At 35.6% G+C, this 23,897-nt stretch overlaps 1 protein-coding gene across 11 annotated transcripts in view; it reads left to right on the plus strand.

The window, feature by feature from the left end:
* ADGRB3 (adhesion G protein-coupled receptor B3) overlaps window positions 1-23,897 on the plus strand; it is a 468,984-nt gene that overhangs the window by 416,848 nt on the left and 28,239 nt on the right. For 9 of the 11 annotated variants that reach the window (XR_014582935.1, XM_083832452.1, XM_083832457.1 and 6 more), the window contains 6 exons: window positions 9,005-9,155; window positions 9,723-9,792; window positions 14,695-14,761; window positions 16,990-17,075; window positions 20,443-20,541; window positions 20,896-21,067. Coding sequence is in view for 9 of the 11 variants with exons in the window: in XM_083832452.1 (XP_083688578.1) it covers window positions 9,005-9,155; window positions 9,723-9,792; window positions 14,695-14,761; window positions 16,990-17,075; window positions 20,443-20,541; window positions 20,896-21,067 (645 nt within the window). In the remaining 2 variants the exon portion in view is untranslated. The remainder of the gene's footprint in view (window positions 1-9,004; window positions 9,156-9,722; window positions 9,793-14,694; window positions 14,762-16,989; window positions 17,076-20,442; window positions 20,542-20,895; window positions 21,068-23,897) is intronic. The other 2 variants (XR_014582934.1, XM_083832458.1) reach the window with 1 other exon arrangement.

A 23,897-nucleotide genomic window follows, 5' to 3' on the forward strand; every position in this document is an offset into this window, starting at 1 on the left:
TGAAAGGCAACTGCAAGCATTGTTGTTGAACTTCTCTTTCTAGTCATCATTTTGATTGCTGTGGAAACTCCCTAAAATTACAGCAATTTTATTGTTAGCAAATGAGATCAAAATTGAAAATAGAGCAAACATGATCCGATTTAAGCTGAAAGAGTAGAGATAGTCCAGTGCTGATCATGTTTTTTTCTAAAAGAGAAGTTATTTGACAAGTTTTTTACCCATATATCAAAGAGGAGCAACACAAAGCATTATTCTTTATCTGTCCAGATGTGGCATTTCCTGGTAATTTTTGCACCAGGACATTAGTTTGCAGTGACTGCACTTGGATCTTCCTATAGAAAACTGAAGTCTTGCATATCAGACTCCGTTGTTTTGAATATATCAGTATCTGTTCTTAACTCTTTTGTTACGTCATCTCTTCTAAAAAGTGCCTTTGGTTCCTTGCCTTTGTCAGTGCCAGACACTTTCTCCTCTTTTTCTCAGAATTGCACAGGGAACTCCCTTTCAGCTGGGTTCTGAACTACTGTTTTCTATAGCTGCGATCATTGCTGACTCATGAGTAACCCTTGTGCTTAGCTCAGCCACCTCTTCGTTATCAGTCCTGGCTCATTGCCCCTAGCTGCTCACACAGCCCGCACAATGAACTTTTAAATAAATTAAACTTAGGAAGACTTAGGACCTTTGGAACACTCTAGCATTGGTTACTCCTCACTCTAATTGACTGTTGGCTCTTATACCTTCCATTCTTCTCCAGAAATGTGTAGCCATTTGTATTCTAATTCAACCAAATATTCCTACTTGCAACAACCCAGAGAGAGATCTAAAAATATGGGCATCTTTCTGTAAAAAGTTGAAATTAACGTAGAGCACATGATTGTATGTTATAGCCAAACAGCTTTTGCTTCGGTGTTGCCTGTTACATCTCTTCAAACCCATCAAGGGCATCCGTCTTCTTTTATGACAACAGATTGCAATTCCATATTTTAAAATAAAACCAGTATGGAATTTTCAGAGTCTAAAAACAGTTTCTGAAAACCCTCAGATATGCTCCTATAATATTATTACCTTCAGTATGTGCAAGAACATAAGAACTCCAGTTGTTTTTCAAAGATGTGGTTGATTTTACTTATTCATTAATTTTTAAAAATATATATGTACGTATACAGTTTATCCACAAATCTAAATTTTATCCTTTTTAAAATAAGAAATATTCCAGACTTGGTAAATGCAAAATCTCATAGAGCTATTTTTACAGAGCAATTTTTCTGGATAGCATTGTCTTCAACTTAATTTTTTTAATTGTCATTCCTTAATAGCTCAGTAATGAAGACGTTTTTACAAAGCACGCCAGTGATTTCCAGTTTTATTATTGAATCAAGCATGATCACTTTAGAATCAAAAGTGTTGATTTTTCAGAAAAAAAAAGGTTGTAAATTAAAGGAAAAAAAAAAAAAAGAACTAATAAAAGGTGAAAGGTGTTCTCTGGCATAGTGAAACATCACTATTAGAACACCATGGTAGGAATGGGAGGTTAAGTGGTCAGGAAGAAGCTGAAAATTTTGTATTTAAGTAGGCTTTATGCTTTTGAGTTGTAAAGGGCTTATTTTCTTTTATGTTCTGCCTGAAAACCTGTTCTGAGCTTCATGAACTTCACAACACATTCATATGAGGACATAGTTAAAATACTAAGTTATTTTGTCCTGACAGTTGACATTTACCTTGTTTAAAGTGCTTAACATCAAAGCCAAAAGAAGAGGTGAAGTAGGCCATTTTCATTTACTAGAAAAATTATTCATACAATACTTCGTAAGCATTTAAAATACTTAATATATGGATCAAGACTCCAAGACTCTGTTCACGCATTTTCCATCTATTCTTTAGGTGTAATGGCCCAATAAGAAGCCCAGGGAATCTTTCCACTGACTTTTGAATCAGTCCTGTAAGCAATTAGAGGATCCTATTTATTCATTCTCTGTCTGGCAGTCCAAAAAAAATATACATGTTAACATCACAAGAGGCAAAAAGGGAAGAGCTTCCCTTATCAGGTTTTGCAGTCGAAGAAATTAAATTGCCTCTGAGTAACTGGTTCTGTGATACTGCTTGTGCTGAGTTCATTTGCTTGCATATAACCTAGCAGTAACAATCCAAACCAGGAGGACAATTAAAATGAGTGTGAGCATAAGGAAATGGTATGAGAACTGTCTTCCAACTGGCTTTCAATTTACAGCAGGCATGCCACCAAGAAAGCAATTCCGACTTAACACATTATAAACCTGCATGCTGCAGTGACAATCTCTAGAGAATGGCATAAACAACACAGAATGAATTTTACTTCCTCATATGTTAGTAATAGCTTGACATATTATGAATTACCCAACTGGATTTCTTGCCTGTATCCAAACCAGTAACTAAAATGGGCCACAAATATTTCTATAGCCCCAAGACAAACTGGCACAAGACTGCTTGCATGCATGCAACTGAGCCCTCCAAGGCAGGATATAAGCTTTCTGCAGGCTGACCATGAGGCAGGGTTCCTGGCTCAAGCTCTCCTTCAGTCTGTGGTTAAGCCTGGCCTCAAAGAGCACTTTTAGGCCCACATGAAAACTGTGTCACTAACAATTTATCGGTATGGACCACATGCCAGTCCATAAAGGGTGCTGTCATTTTTGGTAATGTAGACAGATTCTGACATAAGCAAGGAGGGTTTTCAAATACAAAAAGTAAGTTTCATGAACACTTTTCTATCCCAGAAATAGCAGACTATCCCCTCATATCTAGTTAATGGAATGATTTTGTACTATGTGCATTATAAGGTCTGGAAAAGAAAAACGGCCAGCAGAAGAATTAGTTTGGATAAAAACCAGCAGTTCTTGATAGAAATAACAGAGGATGCCAAGATAGAGCTATACAGTATCAAATTAAAACGCAGAGGTAATTTATACAAGTGATAGATGTGACAACTATTGAAAGAAAACTTTTAAGAAAACTTAACTACAAGTGGCAGAAGCTAAAAAGAAGGCTCTGCATACTTTTTGTGGATCAGATATGAGCAGCACCTTTGTTGCTGGACTCTGCATCTGGTGAAAAATGAGAGACATTCTGACTGATCTGCTTCATAAGTAGAAGTACGAATAAAGATTGTGACTGTTTTCCTCACAGAGCAGTACATTCCAGAAATACCTTTGAGGTAACCATTGGAAGAAGAGGAGCAGGAACTGAATCTATTGATAAAGCATCTATTACTAGAGGCTAATTAAGTGAAAACTAGAAGATAGATATTTAAAGTCTGATGGAAAGGTCACGTGATAAAAACATACAGTTTAAACTGTAAATTCTCTTTCAGTCTTGTACAGCTTTGCACTAGTGTCACTGGGATTATGCTTTTAGATAAGAGGAAGGAATCAAGAACAGAAGACCACATATGACAGAGAAACAAGACTTAAATCACAACAGTTCAACAGGTCATACTACACCCTGAGACTGGGAACATGTAGTGGTCCCAAACTTTAGCAACAATCATGATAATAGTAATAGGAAGAAGAAAAAAGAAGAAGAAGAAGAAGAAGGAGAAGAAGAAGAAGAAGAAGAAGAAGAAGAAGAAGAAGAAGAAGAAGAAGAAGAAGAAGAAGAAGAAGAAGAAGAAGAAGAAGAAGAAGAAGAAGAAGAAGAAGAAGAAGAAGAAGAAGAAGAAGAAGAAGAAGAAGAAGAAACATGATACTGAAAACATCTTCCTGTGGATTTTTGTTTTTCTTGATATAGATGTCTTCTGTGAGACTGTAGTCATAAACTAAACTATAGAAACTGCAGAAAAAACTGGGTAACTTTTAAGCTATTTATCTAAGAACCTAGAAAGTCATCTTGTTTGTTGCAGAGAAACAAAAAATCATTGAGTAGAAGAAGAAAAATTGACGGTCCTTACTTATCCCTCATGACTTTTGTGGGAGAGATCACTTAAGTATTCTGAAACTGTTACTTTTGTACTAAAAAATTAAATTGCTCGAAAAATCCAAGTGAAGGTTACCATTGACTTTATCTTGCACCACATATAGAATCCTGCAGTACAGTAATTAACTGTGCATATATCTTAACATATATGTTCATGAAGTCAAATGCTAATTATTTTAGGTTATCATGTGCAGATATCAGAACGCAATGTAATGAAGATAAACCTCTTGAACCTTTGGCTTTTTAGGACACTGGAGAAGATTTTTCAAAGATCTATAAGTTGGTCTGTAAGTTAATTAAATAGCTTCACAGCTATTGATTTAAAAGTATGAATAACATTATTTCATGAAAAAGGTAGTCAAGCATTAGAAAAGGCTGTCCAGGGAAGTTGTGGATTCCCTATCCCTGGAGGTATTTAAGAGACGTGGCTGTGTCACTAAGGGACATGTTCTAGTGATGAGGCTCAGTAGGTCAGGCTGATGGTTTGACTTGATGCTCTCAAAGGTCTTTTCCAACCTAGATGATTCTATGATTCTAGAACTTTAGAAAAAGTCCTTCCAGTAGAGTGCTATTTTCAATATGGGTTTCAGATTTCCTAACGAGATGTTAGAAGTACTCTAGTGCAGCAAAAGAAAAAAAAATAAAAAATAAAAAATGAAATATTACCTTGAAAGCTCTATGATACCAGTAATATTAATGACCCTGGAAGGAAAACCTAAAAGTCTACAGCTACGATTTCTCAGGCATTTCAGTTTCAAATGTGTTTGAAACTGAAGAGACAGCTGTCCTTGCTATATTTGTTTGTCATTGAAATTCTGTCCCTCTTCCAAAAACACAGTCCTGAGATGCAAACCCTTGCTTATTTGTCCCACAGCTTCTGAAAGCTCATCTATTGTTTCATGGCAGTTTACTCTAGAAAGTAATATTTAATCTAGAATTTAGTATCATCTGACCAATATATTGTATTCCTGTGTTCTGACAGTGTTTGCCATTCCTGAGACAAAGGTATTCTAATGCATGTCAGTTAAAAAAATATCAGTAAAAGAAAGCAAATAGAGAATTATAAGTATTTTCCTTTATGAAATTATATATTTAATTTTAAAAGTTAAAAATAAACTGTTCTATACCTGTTTTATAGTTGAGGGCTTGAAAGTCACAAAAAGCCAATAACTTTAACAGGGAATTATGTTTCTGTTCCTTGCTATGTTACTTGGACTGTCCTTGTTTTGTTTATTATTTGTTTCATTTGTTTCATTGTTGTAAGTACTTTTTGTTTGTATATTCGGTCCATCATCACACTTCATAAAGATAAATTAGCACCCATTTAACTTATATCTTTAGAGCTAAATCAAGATTAAGATTTTTTTTTTTATCTTCAATAAATTGTATTATTTAGATGATTTTATATTAATTCCTATTTCTCTTTCATGACAAAATCCAGCTGAATGGATTTTAGTCCTACTCATTTTGCTATCACCAATACAGATTGCATTTTTCATGTTCATTTTCCAGTAGCTTTGATTCTTACACCATTTACCAGAACCCAGAAACATAAAAAAAGAACCCGTTTCAGGGAAATAACAAAAATCAGGTATCTTTAGGTAACACTCTCTGTCTTTTTGTGGAAGACCTGTTCACACTGCTATCAAAAACAATCAAACAAACAAAACCACACTACTGTTAAAGAATCAGATGCTCCAAAATCATGGTAAATGTGTTTTTGCAGGTAACATTTATGACCTTCCTTTTGTAGGTCATAAAAATGGGTACGTTCTCTATTTTACTTATCATTATTACATTAAGCCCTAGAATAAGTAGATTTGAATTTCCACAGTTTTTTAGACTTCTCAGCTGTGCTTCAATACTCTTATTCTGAGTGTGTCCCTCACAAGAATGAAAGAAGGAAATAATTTGAAACCTGATGTGAGCTCTTGCTTTTAATAGCACACTGTTTATGAAGGGATGACTTGTCTTACTTAGATATTCAAGCTAGCTAAACACTAGAGGCCCAAGTAAAGCTCCTGAAATTGTGCTTTTTGAGGACAGAAAAGCTCTCTTCCCCACTTGTAATCAGAACTAAATTTGGGGAGCTGGGAGCTGGGAACAGCAGCTATGGAAAGAAGAGGAGGTCAGTGTAACAGAGCTGACATAATTTAAGAAGCTTGAAGTAAGAGTGAATAAATTAGGCTGTTAAAATTCATTTTGTTGCAAATTGACAGGTGCTCAGCACAGGTAATTAATTCAGTGAGTTTTAATAAACCAGAATTAGAAACAAATAAGAACCATCTCCTCCTAAGGAGATGGGGAGGATGCGTACCACTGTCTCTTAATGCAGAGAAGTTGACACACTGCAGCTTTGTGAGTGATGGGCTGCAGGTTGTAGTGATGCTCTTGTGGGTGAAGCAAGCTGTGGGGCAGGCAGTGGTTTCTTGCCAAGACAGAAGAAGAGAGGAAGAAGGAGAGACTCAGAGCAGTCCAGGATCTGCTTAGAAAGAGAAAAAGTATTAACATGTTACTTGTAAAGTTATGGCTCCTTTGCTAGAGATAATACCACATTGAATGACAGCCTTTGGTGAAAATGAATTATTTTTTTCCTATTTGGAAATAGGCATCCCAGATATAACACTTTCCCAGACTTAGCACAGTGTAGTTTGTTTATTTATCAAATGGGAAGTATATAGAATTACTTAAAAGCCAGATTTCCAGGGGTGATTGTCCAGCCACAGAGTACATGGCTTTGCCTGGGAGTAGACCAATTACCAGGACTGGTTGCCTTGCTGAGGACAAAGGGAGGTTGAATTCACTTTGAGAACTCCCTGCACATGATTCTGCCAGCATGATCCAACAGCAGTTGTTAGGTGATGTTTTGAGGCTGTTTTGGATCTTTCTAATGGTATGTGATGCAAATACACTGTTACCCCCATCTGCCATTCAGAAGAGTTAGCATTAATCAGCAGTCATATATTCCAGCTAGAGCACAGATCGCTCCTAATAAAACTTGCTTCTGCCTTCTCATTTTGTGATCAACATGATCATTAACATTTTCATCACGCTTCTTTCTTCCACAACAGCCTTGTCCACATTTGTATCAGATTATCATCATCTGTCTTTCTTTCAATACACGGGACATAATATGAGCTAAATCCTACAGTCCATATTCAGTCAGCCATAAGTTAGCGGTGATTTCACCCAAAAGATCAGGATTTGTTCATGTTTGCATATTTATAAGATAAATAGTGTATTCACATTTTTCCAGTGTTTTACCTATGCAGATTTTCCCTGAAAGATTCTGTACTGTTCCTCAAGTGTTTTTTTGTCAAATTCTAGTTCCAACAAAACATTGATAGAAAGGCAAATTTAAGTTTGCATAGTGGGAAGTCATAACATATAAGCCATCTAGTAAAAGAAAGGACATTTCTGTATTTTCTATTATGTTTATTGTGCATTTCACTGCAGAGCTTTCATCTTAAATAAGTGTTTATGTTTCATATACAGGAAACGCTGTTATCAGTCAGGCTTTAACAGGATAGATTTTATGAACCCACATACATTAGGGACATCTAAACATAAGAAATAAAGGCAAAAATCTAAGATTGAATGTCTAGTGCATTTTCAGGATCTGCTTGTTTTGTGTTTTGTTTTTTATTCACTTTACATTCTTCACTTTTTAAGAATATATAATAATTATCTTGCATGTACTTATGTAGAACCCAATGCCACCAGACTTCTTATTTGACCCAAAATTAGATAGCAAGGTGTAATATCTCTAAAATCACAGCTGGAAATGATTAAGTTTTGACTCTTCAAGTGCTTAACTTTTTGAAAGTTTTGGAGTTCATATCAGTTGTACTATGTGAGGCAAGGAAATAAAATTCTGAGAAAATTAACACAATAGAATATTCAAAACAACATTATCTGAAGCTAATTAAGAATATAAAATGAACTAAAAACAAGTATAGTATTAAATTTATTCTATCTTTTCCAATCTTTCATAGCTTGATTCAAGCTTGATTGAACAATTTTGCTGAACTGGGATTTTAGTAAAAAAAAATGACTAGTCTTTTATTACATGCATTTAAGATAGCTATCAAATATGTATGCTGCATAAAGAAATAATACTATCCATGGTTCTGTACAGGGTTCTTGCTTTGTTAATATTGGGTGCACATAAATTTTATTTTCTTTTTAACCTTGATGTGATTTTGATGCTTAAAATTTTGATGGGGATAGATGTAGTTTATTCTCAATATTACTGGTGTGGTTTTGGTGCAGGGGTACAATTTTTACCGCATTTTATAGCCTGCAGCTGGTATTTCAAGCAACACAATGAAAGGTGGATAATAATTTATTTCAAGAAAGAGGCAAGCTCATTTATATAAGTGACAATGTCAAGTTTAATTAAGGGTTATAGTGACAAAAGAGAGCTGACTGTATGCACTCAAAATACTTTTCAGATGACAAATGACTAACACCCATAAAAACAATATCCAGAGTAATTGATAAGGTTATGATACTTATGACTAAAAAGATTTCAGGCAGTATATTCCAGTAGGTTAACATTCTATCAGATTATATATCTATCATTTAAATTCAAAACGAATAAATCAAACTTGCCCTATTGCCTAAAATTTAGATTTACAATCACGAACTTTCTTTATGGAGGGAAAGAAAATATAACTGGCAATTAGGAGCATTTGGATCCCCACATTTTCTTTATTCAGCTCTATGAGATTTTATAGTCAATAACATTATGACTTGATCTCCAAAGTGGTATTATGGCATTCCCTGGTCAAAATGAAGATTAGGGAAAAATCTGATTGCATGACTTATTTTGTGTTCTTCACCCTGCTCTGCACACTTAGTGTTTTTGAAAACAGTCCAGAACACCTAATCCATATCAACATCTCTCTTTTTTCTCTCTTTGTGGCAACTACACCATAAAGGGGGATCTGATGTTAAGGATAAAGGTCAGGATGATAGAATATGACAACTCTTTGAAATGAAAAGAGAAATGAGTGTCCCTAAGTATTCAGCACAAGCTTTTCTTTGCTCCCTGCAGGGCATCTGCACCACAACCACCGCATTTTTACACTTCTTCTTCTTAGCTTCATTCTGTTGGGTCTTGACAGAAGCGTGGCAGTCATACATGGCTGTTACTGGAAAAATTAGGACACGGCTCATAAGGAAACGTTTCCTGTGCCTTGGATGGGGTAAGTCTGTAAAATTCTTTTATTCAGACTCATTGGAATGAAACATTTAATGCAGTGGCAATGTCAAGAGTATTATAATTTTCCTCAGTGAACCTGAAAAATAGTAGACTGCATGTAACTAAAAAAAAACTGGATTAGGAGTCTTCCCACTTTAGCTTCAATATAATCTGTTAGCTCAAGACATGCTAGTGTGTGTTGTCTAATAAATATGTTTTAACATCATTTTAGTGTACAACATAGTGTAATATCAAGAAATAAAATAAAATAACAATAACACTTACTGAATATTCATGAATTCTCTTACTATTTCACTTAAAGACATGTCAAAGGTGCCAGTAATTTAGCTACAATAAAGAGATACATCGTGGGCAGAAAACACTGTCCTCTCTACCAGTGCTTGAGAAAAACAAATCTTGCAATAACACTGTGCTTTTTCAAAAGATTCATTCCATGTAAAGTTGATCATTTTGCGTTAGCTTGCACTGACATTTCTTGTCCAGGCAGAACAGCAATGTTTTCTCACCCTCTAATGGTTTTTACTGTTTCATGGGTTTTCTTTCTTTTCAGGTTTACCAGCCTTAGTGGTTGCAATATCAATAGGCTTTACCAAGACAAAAGGATATGGAACAGCTCACTAGTAAGTCAATCTGAAATGGTAAATTACATTTTTAATTAAAAAAGCTACCATACCCCTGAGGAATTATATAGCATGGTCTGAAGGCCCTACAGGTGTCCATTCACACTTGGAACTACCATAAGAGTCACTGAGTGATCTACAGAAGAACAAAAAGAAACCATATGCTAGTATTGGACTAAGCTTAGCAAAGCACCAGGGATGCTGGGTTTCCTGTGAGCATCTGAAGCAGCAAGCCATTAAGAAACACTAAGGATTAGGTCCATTTAAATGCCCAACATTTATATAAATTCACCAAAGAGAACCTTAAATGTTATGGTTAGCATTTGCCAACCTCTAAACATGTCTATAACTGTACTGGCAAGAGTCTATTTGACACCCAGGTTTCTGTCCACCAAGTATGTTAACCACTACCTAGGCTTTCATGCCCCTGAACTGCTTGGAGCCAAAGCACCGCAGAAGTCTCAAAACAGCTCTCCCTTTCAACTCCTCTCTCCTGGAGTGTCTGATCCAGCCCATTTCCTGGACTGGGCTGTATGTGAGAGATGGCAAGTACATCTCTGTACTTCAGTTACATTTTCTTCATACGGGTTCTGTTTAACCACCTGACTGCTTACAGTGTATATTTAGCACACTGGAAAATTCACTCCTCAGCTAAGCTGCCCTTCCCTTGCCTCCTGCTGAAGGAGTTTGGCCTGAGTGTTCTTCCTGCCTGCAGAAGGCTCTAAGCACCAAGACATAATGTATGCGAGGGTACATTCCCTTCAGTCTCTCTGTTTGCAGCTCTCCTCATATTGCCTAAGAAATTAAGCATGCGTCTGGACAGCAGGAGAGGAAATAAGACTCTGTAAGCTGCTAATGAGGGCATTCATCAGAGATATGGGTGAGCTAGGTCAAGTCCTTGCTTCAATGAATACTAAATTATTCTCCCTTGCATCACCACTGAGTGATCAGGATCCCCCCCCTCTGCCCTGTGTGTCCCACCCTCATGGCACATGGCAGAGGAGGCTTCAAGCCCTTGCTCCATCTCCAGGTGGGTAAGGCTCCAAAAACAAATCTCCTCCTGAGCACTTGTTCTAACCACTGAGCTCTCTAGTTCTGAATTGTGACAATGTGTCTTCCATTTGTTTCATGGGGAATAGCTTACCTAACTGTGGGACAGCACTTATACTGGGAATCCTTAGTGATAAAAACATCTTAGACATCTTTTGGGAGTTATATTAACAACATGCAACTCTGGATTTTTTTCTAGCCAATATGTGCTTGTCTTGCTGTTTTTTTTTTTTTTTTTTTTTTTTTTGTTGTTGTCTATTTTATTATTATTATTATTATTTAGTCCTTTAACAAGGACTGGAGTACCTGATCAGCTCTGGGCCTTACGAATGTTACAGTGTCCAGACCCCACTGGGGATCTAGCTCTGTCCCTTGCAGGATCGATACCATTACATTTACTCTGCTGAAATTATTCATGTGTGACAATTTGCTTCAGTTAGCGTTGCTTCTTATTTCCTTCCTGGGATGAATGAATTTTTAAAAGAAGATATACTGAAATATTCAGACAAAACAACAAATCATTCATTAAGGGTAACCTGGGAAGAGAAACAGAGCGGGTTTGTACATATAACAGCCCCTCTCCTCCTATCCAAAATCAGCTGACACAGTACTGTGGAACAAAAGCACAAGAGGAGGTACACAAGGGAAAAAATGAACCATAATGCAGCTCTTGTCTTATTTGCAACTACATTTTCTTGGTATTTAACATCACAATAATATAAAGAAAACTGGAAATGTAGGGAATGGAGTTTGCTCCTCCAGCACCAGCTGACATGCTGTCCCACTCAAGAATTATGGCCTGTAACTGCTAGGCCATGTGAAAGCAGAGCCCCTGTGCTGTTTTACCATAACTAAAGTACTTTTGTAAGTTTTTGAACTGCTTATGCTAATATTTGGCCCATTTGGCTGCATTCAGAAGCCAAACACACATACTGCCACCAGAAATGCATTCAGTTATACACATTCTGCATCAGATATTCATTCTGCCATCAGAAAGCATTCTGCATTCTGCTATTTTTGGAAAAAAGAAAAAAAAAAAAAAGACTTTTGCAAATGGAGAAAATTAAAAGTGAAAATAAAGGAATTGTTTCTAATCCCATACATGGAGAGTTTGACTAGAAGGGAGGCCCAAGGGTCTTCAAAACAGGTTTATAGGGTGGTACGGCTGATGAGTTTGGCTTGAATTATTCACACTTGATCCAACTCTGTCATAACAGTGTGTAATTTCTCTCTTCTTCTTTCAACCCTAATTATTAGACAGTTATATTACTGTACATTCAAAATCACTTATGAGAACACACTTGTACTGAAACAGGTACAGAAACTAAATAGATTCCCTAAAAATAATTTGGAAAAAAAAATAAAAGCACATAGTAACAAACTTTTAGATATTTGCAAAAGGTTTGTGTAAAAGCTTAATTATTTTTTCCAACTATTTCTGTGGGGCTTATAAATATTGTTGCTTTTTTAATTTATAAATATTGCTGCTACCTATCCTAAGAGCTATGAAAGCACCACTACTGCAAGTTACAGTTACGAAATCTGTGAGACCTGCTCATGTATACATGCAGTGCTGTATACTAATAAGCAGTGCAGATAACTTTCAGGAAATTGTTATTACAGCAAAACTCAAAATTCTGCTATAGTCATGTTCTCCTAAGAGAAGGAGCCATTCTCCTAGAGAGCATCAAGCTACTCACAAGATACACAGGACACAGGAGCAAGTCTACTTCATCACTTCATCACTCAGCAGAATTTTATGACCATGCAGCATGGTCCCATAAAACCACCAGTAGATGCTCTTAATGCTAATCAATTTATATGGCTTTTTGCTATGTGAAGAGCAGGGAGGAAGAATACAGAACAGGTGAACACAATAAAAACAACCATAAAGCACTGGGAAAAAAAAAATCTATTATAGCAAAGAAAAAGAGAACAAAAAAAAAAAAAAAGGTCAAAGAGTTGGCAGCAATTGCCTTACAGTACAAGAAGACACCTGAAAATCCATCTTCAGAAATTCTTCAATAGAAAAGGTTGGGAACAAGTGCATTTCAGAGAGATCAATTGGCAGATATTGAATACATTGCAAAAATCACATCAGACTGTTGAAAATCCCAATTGCTGAAAATTCAGATTGTGTAGAGAAAAGAAAACAACCTCTACATTCTTCACCATCCTGATCCTAAATGGAAGTCACTCTACTGAACAGCTTTTTTTAATTGAAGACATAGGAGAGGAAGGACACAAATGTCCCTTTGTCTTAAAGATTTTCATGGTTGAAACCTTTTGGCTCTTTTAAATAAAATGGCAGACATTTTTTTCAGCACAAGTAATTGAAATTATGTTTCAAACACAATATGTCAACAATTTTTATGGACTGATGTTTCCATTCACAAAGAAACATGAACATTTTAATTACGTGTTTTAGTTACACACAATGGTCATCTTCACTAATACTGGTAGCGAAAAGCAATATATTCCTCCTCAGAGGTCCATGTTCTCAGTCTCTCATAGTAAATAACCTAGTGTGTTTTTTTTTTTAAGAAAAAAAATGCATAAAATTTTGAAAGTATTTTTCTTTGACATTAGAAAAATTAATGGAACATTACTGTTCTGACGTTGTGGTTGTTGCTTTTGAGGTGGGATGTAGACTAGCCTGCCATTTGTTACCTTTTTAATATTGAAACAGATATAAATTATTTACATCACTTTATCATTTCAGAATTTAACACATTGATGCAGCTGGGTTCATAGAGAAGATTTCACATGGCTTCACTGCAATGGGGAACAGTTTTATTCTTTGCAGTTAAAATTCCAGCCGTAACAGATCATTATGATGCGTTTGCATTTACTTTACATGGTTTTCAAAAGCACAAAAAGAATACTGGAAAATAAATAAGAAATGTATAATTCTGATGTGAATGTTTCTGGATGTCAGATCCAAGTAAATTATCTGAATACATGTACTTGAGTTTTCTTATATGTAGGTGTGATCATGCATTCAAATAAACATGAAGTTCTTTGAATGTGTAATCACTGAGAAAATAGCACAGCTGCATTTACTTCAGTGTATGATGCTCCTGATCTGCAGATATGGAAAGCTTTACATCATGGTGTATCAAATATTTAGAATTTGATTCTGTAAGTGCTCTGTGTTTGGAAATCTGAGGGTTTTCAGTGAAAACCCTGATGCAGTATGACAAAGTCTGCAAGATTAGTAGCTCACCAGAAAATACAGTTTTCAGATGCTTTAAAATATACATTTAAATTGTTTGCAAAATATTCCAGAGAATATAGAACAGTTAAACCATAGATAATGAATTATCTTTAATGGGAATATTGTCCATAAGACCTAGTCCTAATAGAACTTCCTAAATGACATAAATGAGGATACATAGAAACATGGTTTTAATGAAGTTCTACTTTAGAAGTACTTGACTGTTCATTGTTTTACAGATAGAACTGTCAGGCATTATAAACTAGAAATGTTTCTAGGTACCTACCGAGCAAGACCTCTTCAGATAACTCATCACATATGGTTAGAGTAGATTTAACAAAGATTTACAGATTTATTTTATATTATGCTATATTTTAGATTTCAGCATAGGTATAATTTGCATTAAAACTTTTGACCCATTCACAATTGGTAATGGGAATCACTTTTGAACTGTCTACATCATCATGTCAACTAAGTAATTCAATTCTTTTGTGTGTGTGTGTGTATGAATTTCTACAGGTAGGATTGAACATAAACCAGAATAATCTCATGCTGTAATAATTATTAATGCTTTCATGGCAATACACTATACTTATTTTTAATTTGTGTTAGTTCTTCTCTAATGTTCTTTCCAGCTGTTGGCTGTCTCTTGAAGGAGGGCTACTTTATGCTTTCGTTGGACCTGCAGCTGCTGTTGTCTTGGTAAACGTTAATATCATTTCCGATATTTTCATATGAAATGGTGGAATATGCTATTTAAGTTATAAAAGCTTAGCTATACCATAGAATTAAGTTTTGCTGTAATTATGGAGCTTGGTTTAACATACCTTCAGTATTTTGAATACATGATATACTTAATTGTATCACATCTTTATATCAGTTATCTCAGCATGCTTACACAGTAAGCTGTGAAAGAAAAATGTGCTGATTGGTGGCACAGAAAACTTGTTACAGGCATCACTGAGTTATTATTAGTAGCATCTACACAATTGTCACTGCCTTGTAAAGTTCAGTGACAGTCTTGATAGAGTGCTGCTTGGCAGCAAAAGCAGCAGAATGAGTGGAACCAGCCAGCAAGTTCTCCATGACTACTGCTTTTCAAGGCAAAGAAAAAATCATCATAGCTGAGAAACATTACTCATTTGTGTATTAAACTTTTGCATTTCTGGAAATGCATTTATGTGTAGGATTCACTTTGTCTAATTGTAGACAGCTACAATATAGATTTCTACATATATGCTAGTTATTCCAGATGCATGTTGCTGTCAGTGGAGAAAAATATGCACTTTTAGGGCTCAAATCGTCAGATGTATTTCAATTTAGAGTAAGATGAATTGCACCCGATATATGCCACTGGCTATCAGTCATCTGCTCTGCAGTCGGTATGGATTTTGTAAAATAATTTGTTTCACATTTTTCCCTTACTTCTGGGAAGGAGATTGCAGATTTTGAATCTAATTCTTCTTTCCCCTGCACCAATTTTATACTAGGATAGCTATATCAATACCAGTTGTTTCTGATTTTCTCTTGCAAAAGGGAGTCAGTCTTAGTAGTCATCAAAGATAAAGCCATTTAGCTCCAAAGATTATCCTGAAATGGATGTTTACTACTCCCGTAGAGTTTGTCTCATCATTGCCTGGAGTCAAGCCAGGATCCTTTTGTACAACTCACAGTCCCTGTCATGATAGAGGAGACAAGGATGTTTACAAAAAGCCAGGCATAATTTTCACATGGAACTGTATGTTCTCTTTGTAATTGGCAAGCTTTGTTCAGAGATGTTTGAAGTTCACAGTTGCAGTTTGCCCTACCATTAGCTAGTGACTGTGCAAGGAACTGTTCTATGCAGCCACTTAAGCCTAAGTGTATGAAGAAAAGGAATTGTATAGCATCAGCTGGAAAATGTAAATGCTGAAAATAAAGTGATGATAGGAAAAGATGAAAAAGAGTTGGCAGGACAGACTGGCAACAATTAGAGATTTTGGCACAGGTCTTGGAAAATCTGTTTGAAAGAAAAAAAGGATCACCGTTTTCTAATCAGAAAAATAAGGAACGTTTTTTCAGTACGCTGAAAACTTGGTACTACCTCTTCAAAAGGCCGTGCAGAGTTAGTTTCAGAGTTCAGTTCAATAATACAAATGGATAATAACAGTCATTAAGTTGTCCATTAAATGTCATTAGTATGTCTATAGATTGCCAAAGTCTGACTGCCAAAAGACTTGGAATTTTTTTTTAAGGTTAATTCCTCAACTGACGTACGTGGGCATAAAACCATGTACTTTAATGGGGATAAACAGACTTACCCTAGGCATTAATTTGACCCTCCCCCCTGCAAAAAAAAAAAAAAAAAAAAAAAAAGGTGTCTCTGGGGTGGACAACTGCAGTTAAGCAAGGTTCAAGGTTTTCAAGGTTGGCATTTTGGTGAATGAGAGAGACAGTGACTGATGTGCGGGAGGCTATGAAAAACCACAGGCTGGTTCTGCTTAAGTGAGGACACCCACACAGGCATTAAGTGCCTGAAAAGGAACATAGTTATGGCCATTTGTGTGCACTGACTAAGTCTGCCCAGTGCACTTAATTCAAATGCAATGCTATGTGATTTTCCTGGAATAGAATGCATAATTGCAATTAAAACCGAGGAAATATTAAAGCTATATTACTGAAGTTTCTGGCCAGCAGACACATATGCATATAACTTGGTACCAGACATAATTTAAGATTCAAAAATAAACCTGTTGCAGTGTGCCAAAGTACGATCCATTTGAAAATATACATTCCTAGTGTGTTTGGGGATGGTGTCACATAATTTCTGACAGCATACCCAGAAATGTAACAAGATGCATATTGCAGGCTTGGAAAAGCCCTCTACTGATGCAACAGGATAGGTTATTTTCTTTCAGAAAAAGATCAACTGTTCATTTTCTGTTTGACAGGTCAACATGGTGATTGGCATTTTGGTATTTAATAAACTCGTTTCCAGAGATGGAATCCTAGACAAAAAGCTCAAACACAGAGCGGGGTAAGCAGAAATTGTGGGGTTATTTTAAAGCATTTTCAAATTGTATCAATGATTTCCAATTACAGACATTCACTAAAAATACATCTGATTGTGCTTTGAACCTTTACACCAGTATAATAGTGTCTAACAGATTCCATTCATCTCAAACGTTGCAGTTGCATTATCCTGAAGGAATGCAACTAAATAAACATAATAAAACACAAGTACAACAGTATTAAGTTAATAAGAATGAGGATTAAACAAATCTAAGCAGAGATTTCACGAGAATGTCACATATTTAAAATTGTTGCAGTTAGGAAAATAGTTTTATGAACAGTGTGCAATGAACGAACTGATTATTTTTCTATCTAGCTGTCAAGTTTAATTACTGTGGTGGGAAATGTTATTTATTTGTGTAAACTGTTATAAAATACATTTTACTGCAATATAGCCCTTACTGAGGTCAATGCTATTCTGCCTCTCTTGACTCTGTGAAGAATTTGCCTATGTTCTGACATTTGTATCTACACAGACATATCTTCTAATTTAGTGAAACAAAATTTGAAAGTAAAAAAAAAAAAGTATTAAAAGCCAAAAATAAGGAGGGGGGGTAAATGCAAATCCTGTCTTATTGATTATTTATTTGCATTTAAATTTAAATTCCATTTTTATTATGAGAGAAAAAGGTTTATAACAGTGGTGGTATTGAAAAATGTTTTTCAGTGGATGATTGATTCAACGTGCTGCAACAGCAAACCTAGATTCATCCCATATTGTAAAAAAAAATTTCACGATTTCATCATCACTTAATGCTTACAAAGTAAATTAAATCTTTGCATAATCATTTTTACAGCCATATTCTAGTAATGTTTTTTGGACCAGCTTGTAGACCAATGTCTGCATGTCTAGCAATGATAAACAGTGATATTTTCATTTTACTGTGTATTATTGCTGTTGGTAAAGTTTTTAAAGTTTCGCTTTGAACTATTTCACCATTCCATTAACAGTACCATTCCTAATAAATTCAATTGATTGGTTGGATGAACAGATTTATGATAAATAGTTTGGCTGGTGATTTTAAATTAAATCATTCTGGTTTTAAGTTCTTTCACTATCTTTCTGACAAATATGAACCAGAAGCTTTCGTTTTGTTTCTTCTCTTTTCCTCATTTTTCTTTACGAGGTATTAATTTCTTAACCTTACTTTTGTCTACATTACTCCATCAATATCCTTAACTGTGTAATACCTCTGATGAAAGCTAGAATATTAGAAAACTAGCCAAATTATTTCAAGAGTAGTAGTAACTTAGTATTCAGCAAATTACATTCACAACTGCTCTAATTCCAGTGATTTCAGGAGTTTGACCAGCTTCAGGTTTGGCTTTGTATATTTTCTAAGGATGTCTAAGCTTAGAGTTAACTGAATTATTTTTTTCAGCAACTCAACTGCAGGCTATAGAAATCTATTTGTTTATTGACTACTTTCCTGATGAAACAAATAACTTGCTTTCTAACAGTGTGCAACTTAGTTAAGATGTATTTTATTATAAAGTAAATGGATAAAGAACTAGAAACCATTGTCAGAAACAATCCAGTTATGTGTAAGCATGTAGATGCCCTAATCAAGAAACAATCTTAACTCCTGTGACACTATGAGATGGTGGTTTGGCAACAGCATTGCTTGCTACTACTTGGCAGAAGAAAAGTCTTGAGTCATTGTTTGGGGCATAGGAATTTGTGCAGCATTTGGTCTCCAGTAGAAAGGGCATTGCCACTCATTTCTCAGATATCTCTTGCCAGTCATGCTCAGGAAGGCAACTTTATTCTTTCTGGCAAATGTTGGACTCACGCTTGTCAAAAGTTCAGCTGTGGAAATAATTTATGTAGGATTTAAAGCGATGAATGGGGCAAAATATATTAACTCCATATGATTTTCCTACCTTTATGAGTGTAGGGTGAATCAACAAGTGAAAAAATATGGCATGTTGTCTTGATGGATATCAGTCATTCTTCTGGTATAGGGAGTAGTGTACATGTATGCTCAGACAAAAATGTTGTATTTGGCTAACATATACTTCAAGCTCAATTATTATTTGCAAGATCCAGCACAGATCTACAGAGGTAAAGAGAATAAACCAGTCCAATAACAGTGAAGTTTTGTGTAGCAAAGATGGAAAGTGTTTTCCCAAACTTAGCTTAGGCTTACCCACGGCGTGTTTCTAGTTCATTCATTAACCTAGTGTAAACTGATGTGGAGCCACTGAGTTCTTTTCACATCCCACAATCAACTTGTACAAGGTCATGGCTCTGCACAGTTGTTTTTACAGAAAGTCATGGTTTCATTTGGTTTATCAAAATGGAAGCCACTGGAGTTCAATATTTGTTTTGGACAGTATGTTTGAAGTCAAGTGAATGTTGGGTTTGGCTATAAAAAGGGTGTTAATTAGATCGAAATAATTTGGAAAGAACCTGAAGTGTTACCTCTCTTCAAAATGTTGACCATTTTCCAGCTGGGAATAGGTAAAGCATCTTTCCTGTCACATCTCAGTCAGCTATGGTTATTCCTGGTTCTGACAGCAGAAAGAGAAGGAATAGCAAAAGTATTTATTTAGTCAACTCAGGAAGCTGAATGCATGCTGTATGTAGAAGAAAATTTAAATTCCAGGTTTTGCCCTTTAACTCTTCTGACAGGTGCTAAGGTACAATTGTCCATACAAAATGCTTTGAGCTTAATGCTTGTGTACTGTGTTTTATTAAAATGCAAAACAGGTCACCCTTTTTCAGTACCAACTGATATTTATTTCATCAGATTCCATACATTTCAAGCCCTGTATTCAGACCTTCATACAGCATGAATAAAATCACTTCAGATGTTAGTGGGCCATTCAAATGCCTAGTACAAATCTGACGATACAGTATGCCCATACTGATTTGACGCTTGAATACATTTTGCAAGTTTCTTTCCCTAATTGCTCTGTAATTTTATATACTTCATACTTCCCTTGCTTGTGTCCTATACTCTTTCTCAAGAACAAAAGTTTTTTAACAGGTCTGAATAGAGGGATTTCACTTTGTATGTCTATCCTAGCACGTGCTTATGTTCACTTCAGTGTACTGAGCAGTTTTGGTCACAAGATATTTGGGGCCTTTCTTAGCTTAAAAGGAAGAAATAGAGTCTGCATGATATGAAGCCCCATAGCATTAACATTTACAGTTAATAATAATGTAAAGTACAACATACGGTTTTGCAACAACATAGACCATTCATCCTGAATAAGTCTACTTTTTTCTGCATGACGTCATATTTAAAAATTAAATTTCAGTAGCAACGTTTTTTGGTGACAATTCAATATTTTGTTCTTTTTGTGGGTGTTCTGTTTGTTTGCAGTCAGATGAGTGAGCCTCATAGCGGTTTGACGCTCAAATGTGCCAAGTGTGGAGTAGTTTCAACAACAGCTTTGTCAGCCACCACCGCCAGTAATGCCATGTTAGTCCTGATCATTTACATCTTCTTGTTACAAATCTTATGCAGTGCATGTGAGACAATAGTTTGATGATGACAACTGTGTTTGCTAACACTGTATAGAGTGCTGAGCACGTTTAAATACTTTTTAACAACAACAAAAAAAATGGAACAGTTTATTAACTGAATACAGGATATTATTTAGAGCATAAAGTACCAACACTGTTACATACTTGTCTGTGATTTTCAAGTTAACTTGATAAAGTGCCATCCTTAAAAATGTATTATTCTAAAAGTGAGCATTTGATTTTTATTTTATTTATTTATTTATTTATTTATTACAATTGTACAGTGCTGCTTTTCTTTTTCTTTCAATAGGGCATCCCTTTGGAGTTCCTGTGTTGTGTTGCCACTTCTGGCCCTGACTTGGATGTCTGCAGTTCTGGCTATGACAGACAAAAGATCAATATTATTTCAGATACTTTTTGCAGTATTTGATTCATTACAAGGCTTTGTTATTGTCATGGTCCATTGTATTCTCCGAAGGGAGGTGAGGAATGGCTTCCCAGTTTTCTAAAGGGCTGTGTTCCATATAATCTCTCAACTGCTCTTTAATGTTATGTACAACTTTCTCTGCAGATTTATATTTCGTAACAAGAGTAAAGTATTTTATGATGAGATGTAGAGGAATAATTGAGAGTGAAAAGATCACTTAATTCCAGGTGCAGACTGTCAGATTCAGTATAAAACTGTACACACTTGATTAAAGGTGGCTTTCAGTCAGTCCCAAATTCCGTTTATTTCCCAGTGTTAGGCTTTTCCAGTATCCTGAGTATAGAGAGATTCTAACATGAATGCCCTTTTCTTGAAGAACAAAAGAGAGAGATTTTTACAGTCTCTAACACCAATTCAAATACAAAATTATTTGTTTATACTTTCTCTGAAAGAGGACTCATGGAGATGAGAAGTTGGTGAAGAGCTATCCCTTCAGTTTCTACACATACAGGTGCTAACATGCATAAGTTAGCAAGACAATGAGAATGAACAGAGATGAACATTTTGAGAACATCAAAGAAGAGCTAGTATCCCTGGCCTACCCTTTGCAGCTCGGTGTTGCATATCACCACTGATATCTGATGTCAAAGCTACTGTATAAGTGCTCTTTAACTTGACTCTGGTGACAGCTTCGTTAACAGTATAAACTACTAGCTAACCCAACACTTAAACTGAGATAAGTTTGCCATATTTCTGGAAGTGGGAGCATCTATCGAAATGAGCTGATGGAGCCAGACTGGAGAGCGGTAGCCTGGTTCCACCAGCATATCTGTTTACAGAGCTCATGTCAGTTTAGACTCTGAGTGTGGCATTTATCAACTTCAGGATATTTACCACATCAATAAACCACATTACATTGTCTAGCACAGTTTCTTGTGATTGGCAAGAGTTTTTCAAAGGCATTTCAGGACTGAAAAAAAAAAAAAAAGCAAACAGGAAGATGTTTCAAGAGAGGTTTACTGTCAGTGCTGAGTGAGGAATCTAACACATTGGTTTTCCTTTCTACCAGTCACACCCTTTAAACATTAAAATTCACCATATTCATGAATAACAATTACAAATGATGTAATTTATTCTAGTCTTCCAATGGTGTACTACTTTACATGAACTTTATATCACTATTCCAAATAGTATGCATATGAGACTATACTATCAAATAATCATTTTCAGATTTTAAGGAAAAACTTACCAATATCTTTCAGAAATTACCTTGTGTGTGTGTGTAAGTGTGTGCTGACTCCACCCTACATTATTTAAGCTGTTAGAGACTACAAACCTTTATTTTCCTTAGTTTTCATAATGGAAGGGGCTTATCTCCTTTACTAGGATTTTTATTGTTATTGTTGTTCGGGATAAAACTATGTGCAAATAAGAGATGCTACTTAAGGGAAATCTACATCATGTAGAGCTGCCTTCCTATCCCTTTATTTTCAACAGCATTTTCCTTCTCCATGTGATTTACATCTGCAAAAGAGGTCATTCTCATCTGTAGAGCTGAAAACTGCCATTTCACATACTGTTTTAGTATAATGGTAAAATAGTGAAGTTATTTGTAGCCAAATTCTTCAGTAGAAAGAATGGCAGTTTCATACTGGTTTTCCTGTCCATGAAGTTTGTATTTCCTAGGGATAAATTAATTAGCCTGGAAAGAGCAGACCACCTCCCACTTCTTGGCCTGAGGATCCGTATTTATTTAAAAATATATATCACAGTTGCAGATGAAACATTCAAATTTTGCTCTTATATAGTGTTATGCTATGTTACTTTTAGAATTTCTCATGGATTTTGGTCTTTTTTTTTTTTTTTTGACCAAATCCAATGACTGATATCCACATATGCATTGCAACCTCTCTGCATCCTTACAAAGATAATGTTGTTTATGTTTTGGTTTTGAAGATTTTTTTACTGTTTTGGTTTTGAAGATTTCATCTGCAACTGTAAGCACTGCCTTAGTGCAGTAATGCAGGAATTTGTTTGGAGAGACATTTTGACTATTTTAAGATGAAAGTGATGCGACTTCCCACAATGTCCCAGGCATTGATTTGAAGTCAGGTTTTACAGTTCAATGACAACTATTTGCTGAAAGTGTTTCATTCCTAGGGAGCTCTTGGATGTTGTTGAACATCTAATGAAAATATTATTTTCAAAACTTACTCACAGGTAGGACTCTAGCAATTTTCCTATGGGAGAAGAAAATGATTAGACAGTTCTTCAAGAACAGGAAAGAAGTAAAACTTGACTCACCTGAAAAGTTTTTTGTTGTTGTTGTTGTTTTTGTTTGTTTGTTTGTTTTTAAAAAATTGTGTATGGTCTGCACTTATATGAGCCAGTTTGCAGTAGCAAAGAAGTAGTTGCTAGCTTCAAGAAGTTTCTACACAGAAGGAGATATAACTTCAATAAGATGTGTTTCAATCTGGCTCTAGCAACCCTGACTTGCTACTCTAGCTCTAGAGACTCTTTGGTGAGTTCTTGTACAAGCCCAGATAAGCCATTGTGCACAACATGCACTGCAGTCTTTGCAATAAACAGGGTATCTCCCCAGCTGAAAGAATAGTCTATTTCCTTCTGTTGTCTGCAAAAGCTTTTTGCTCTGCCAGTGTTTGTCAGAGAAAGCCTGCCAACATATTTGTCATTCTTGATGACAGCTACAAAGCTATCTCAGTAATAGCCTATAGGATTGATCTAATATTTATAGCATACCAGCACAGGCAAAACAGTAATTCTGACTGTCAGGGGGGAAAAAAACGTGTAGTGGAATATATCACCATAAAATTCAAACAAAGAGGACAGCCCTTCTTTGCTATACCCTTATTGTTTTTATATTA

The sequence above is a fragment of the Anser anser genome (assembly GCF_964211835.1).
Source record: "Anser anser genome assembly, chromosome: 3".
NCBI classification, from domain to species: domain Eukaryota; kingdom Metazoa; phylum Chordata; class Aves; order Anseriformes; family Anatidae; genus Anser; species Anser anser.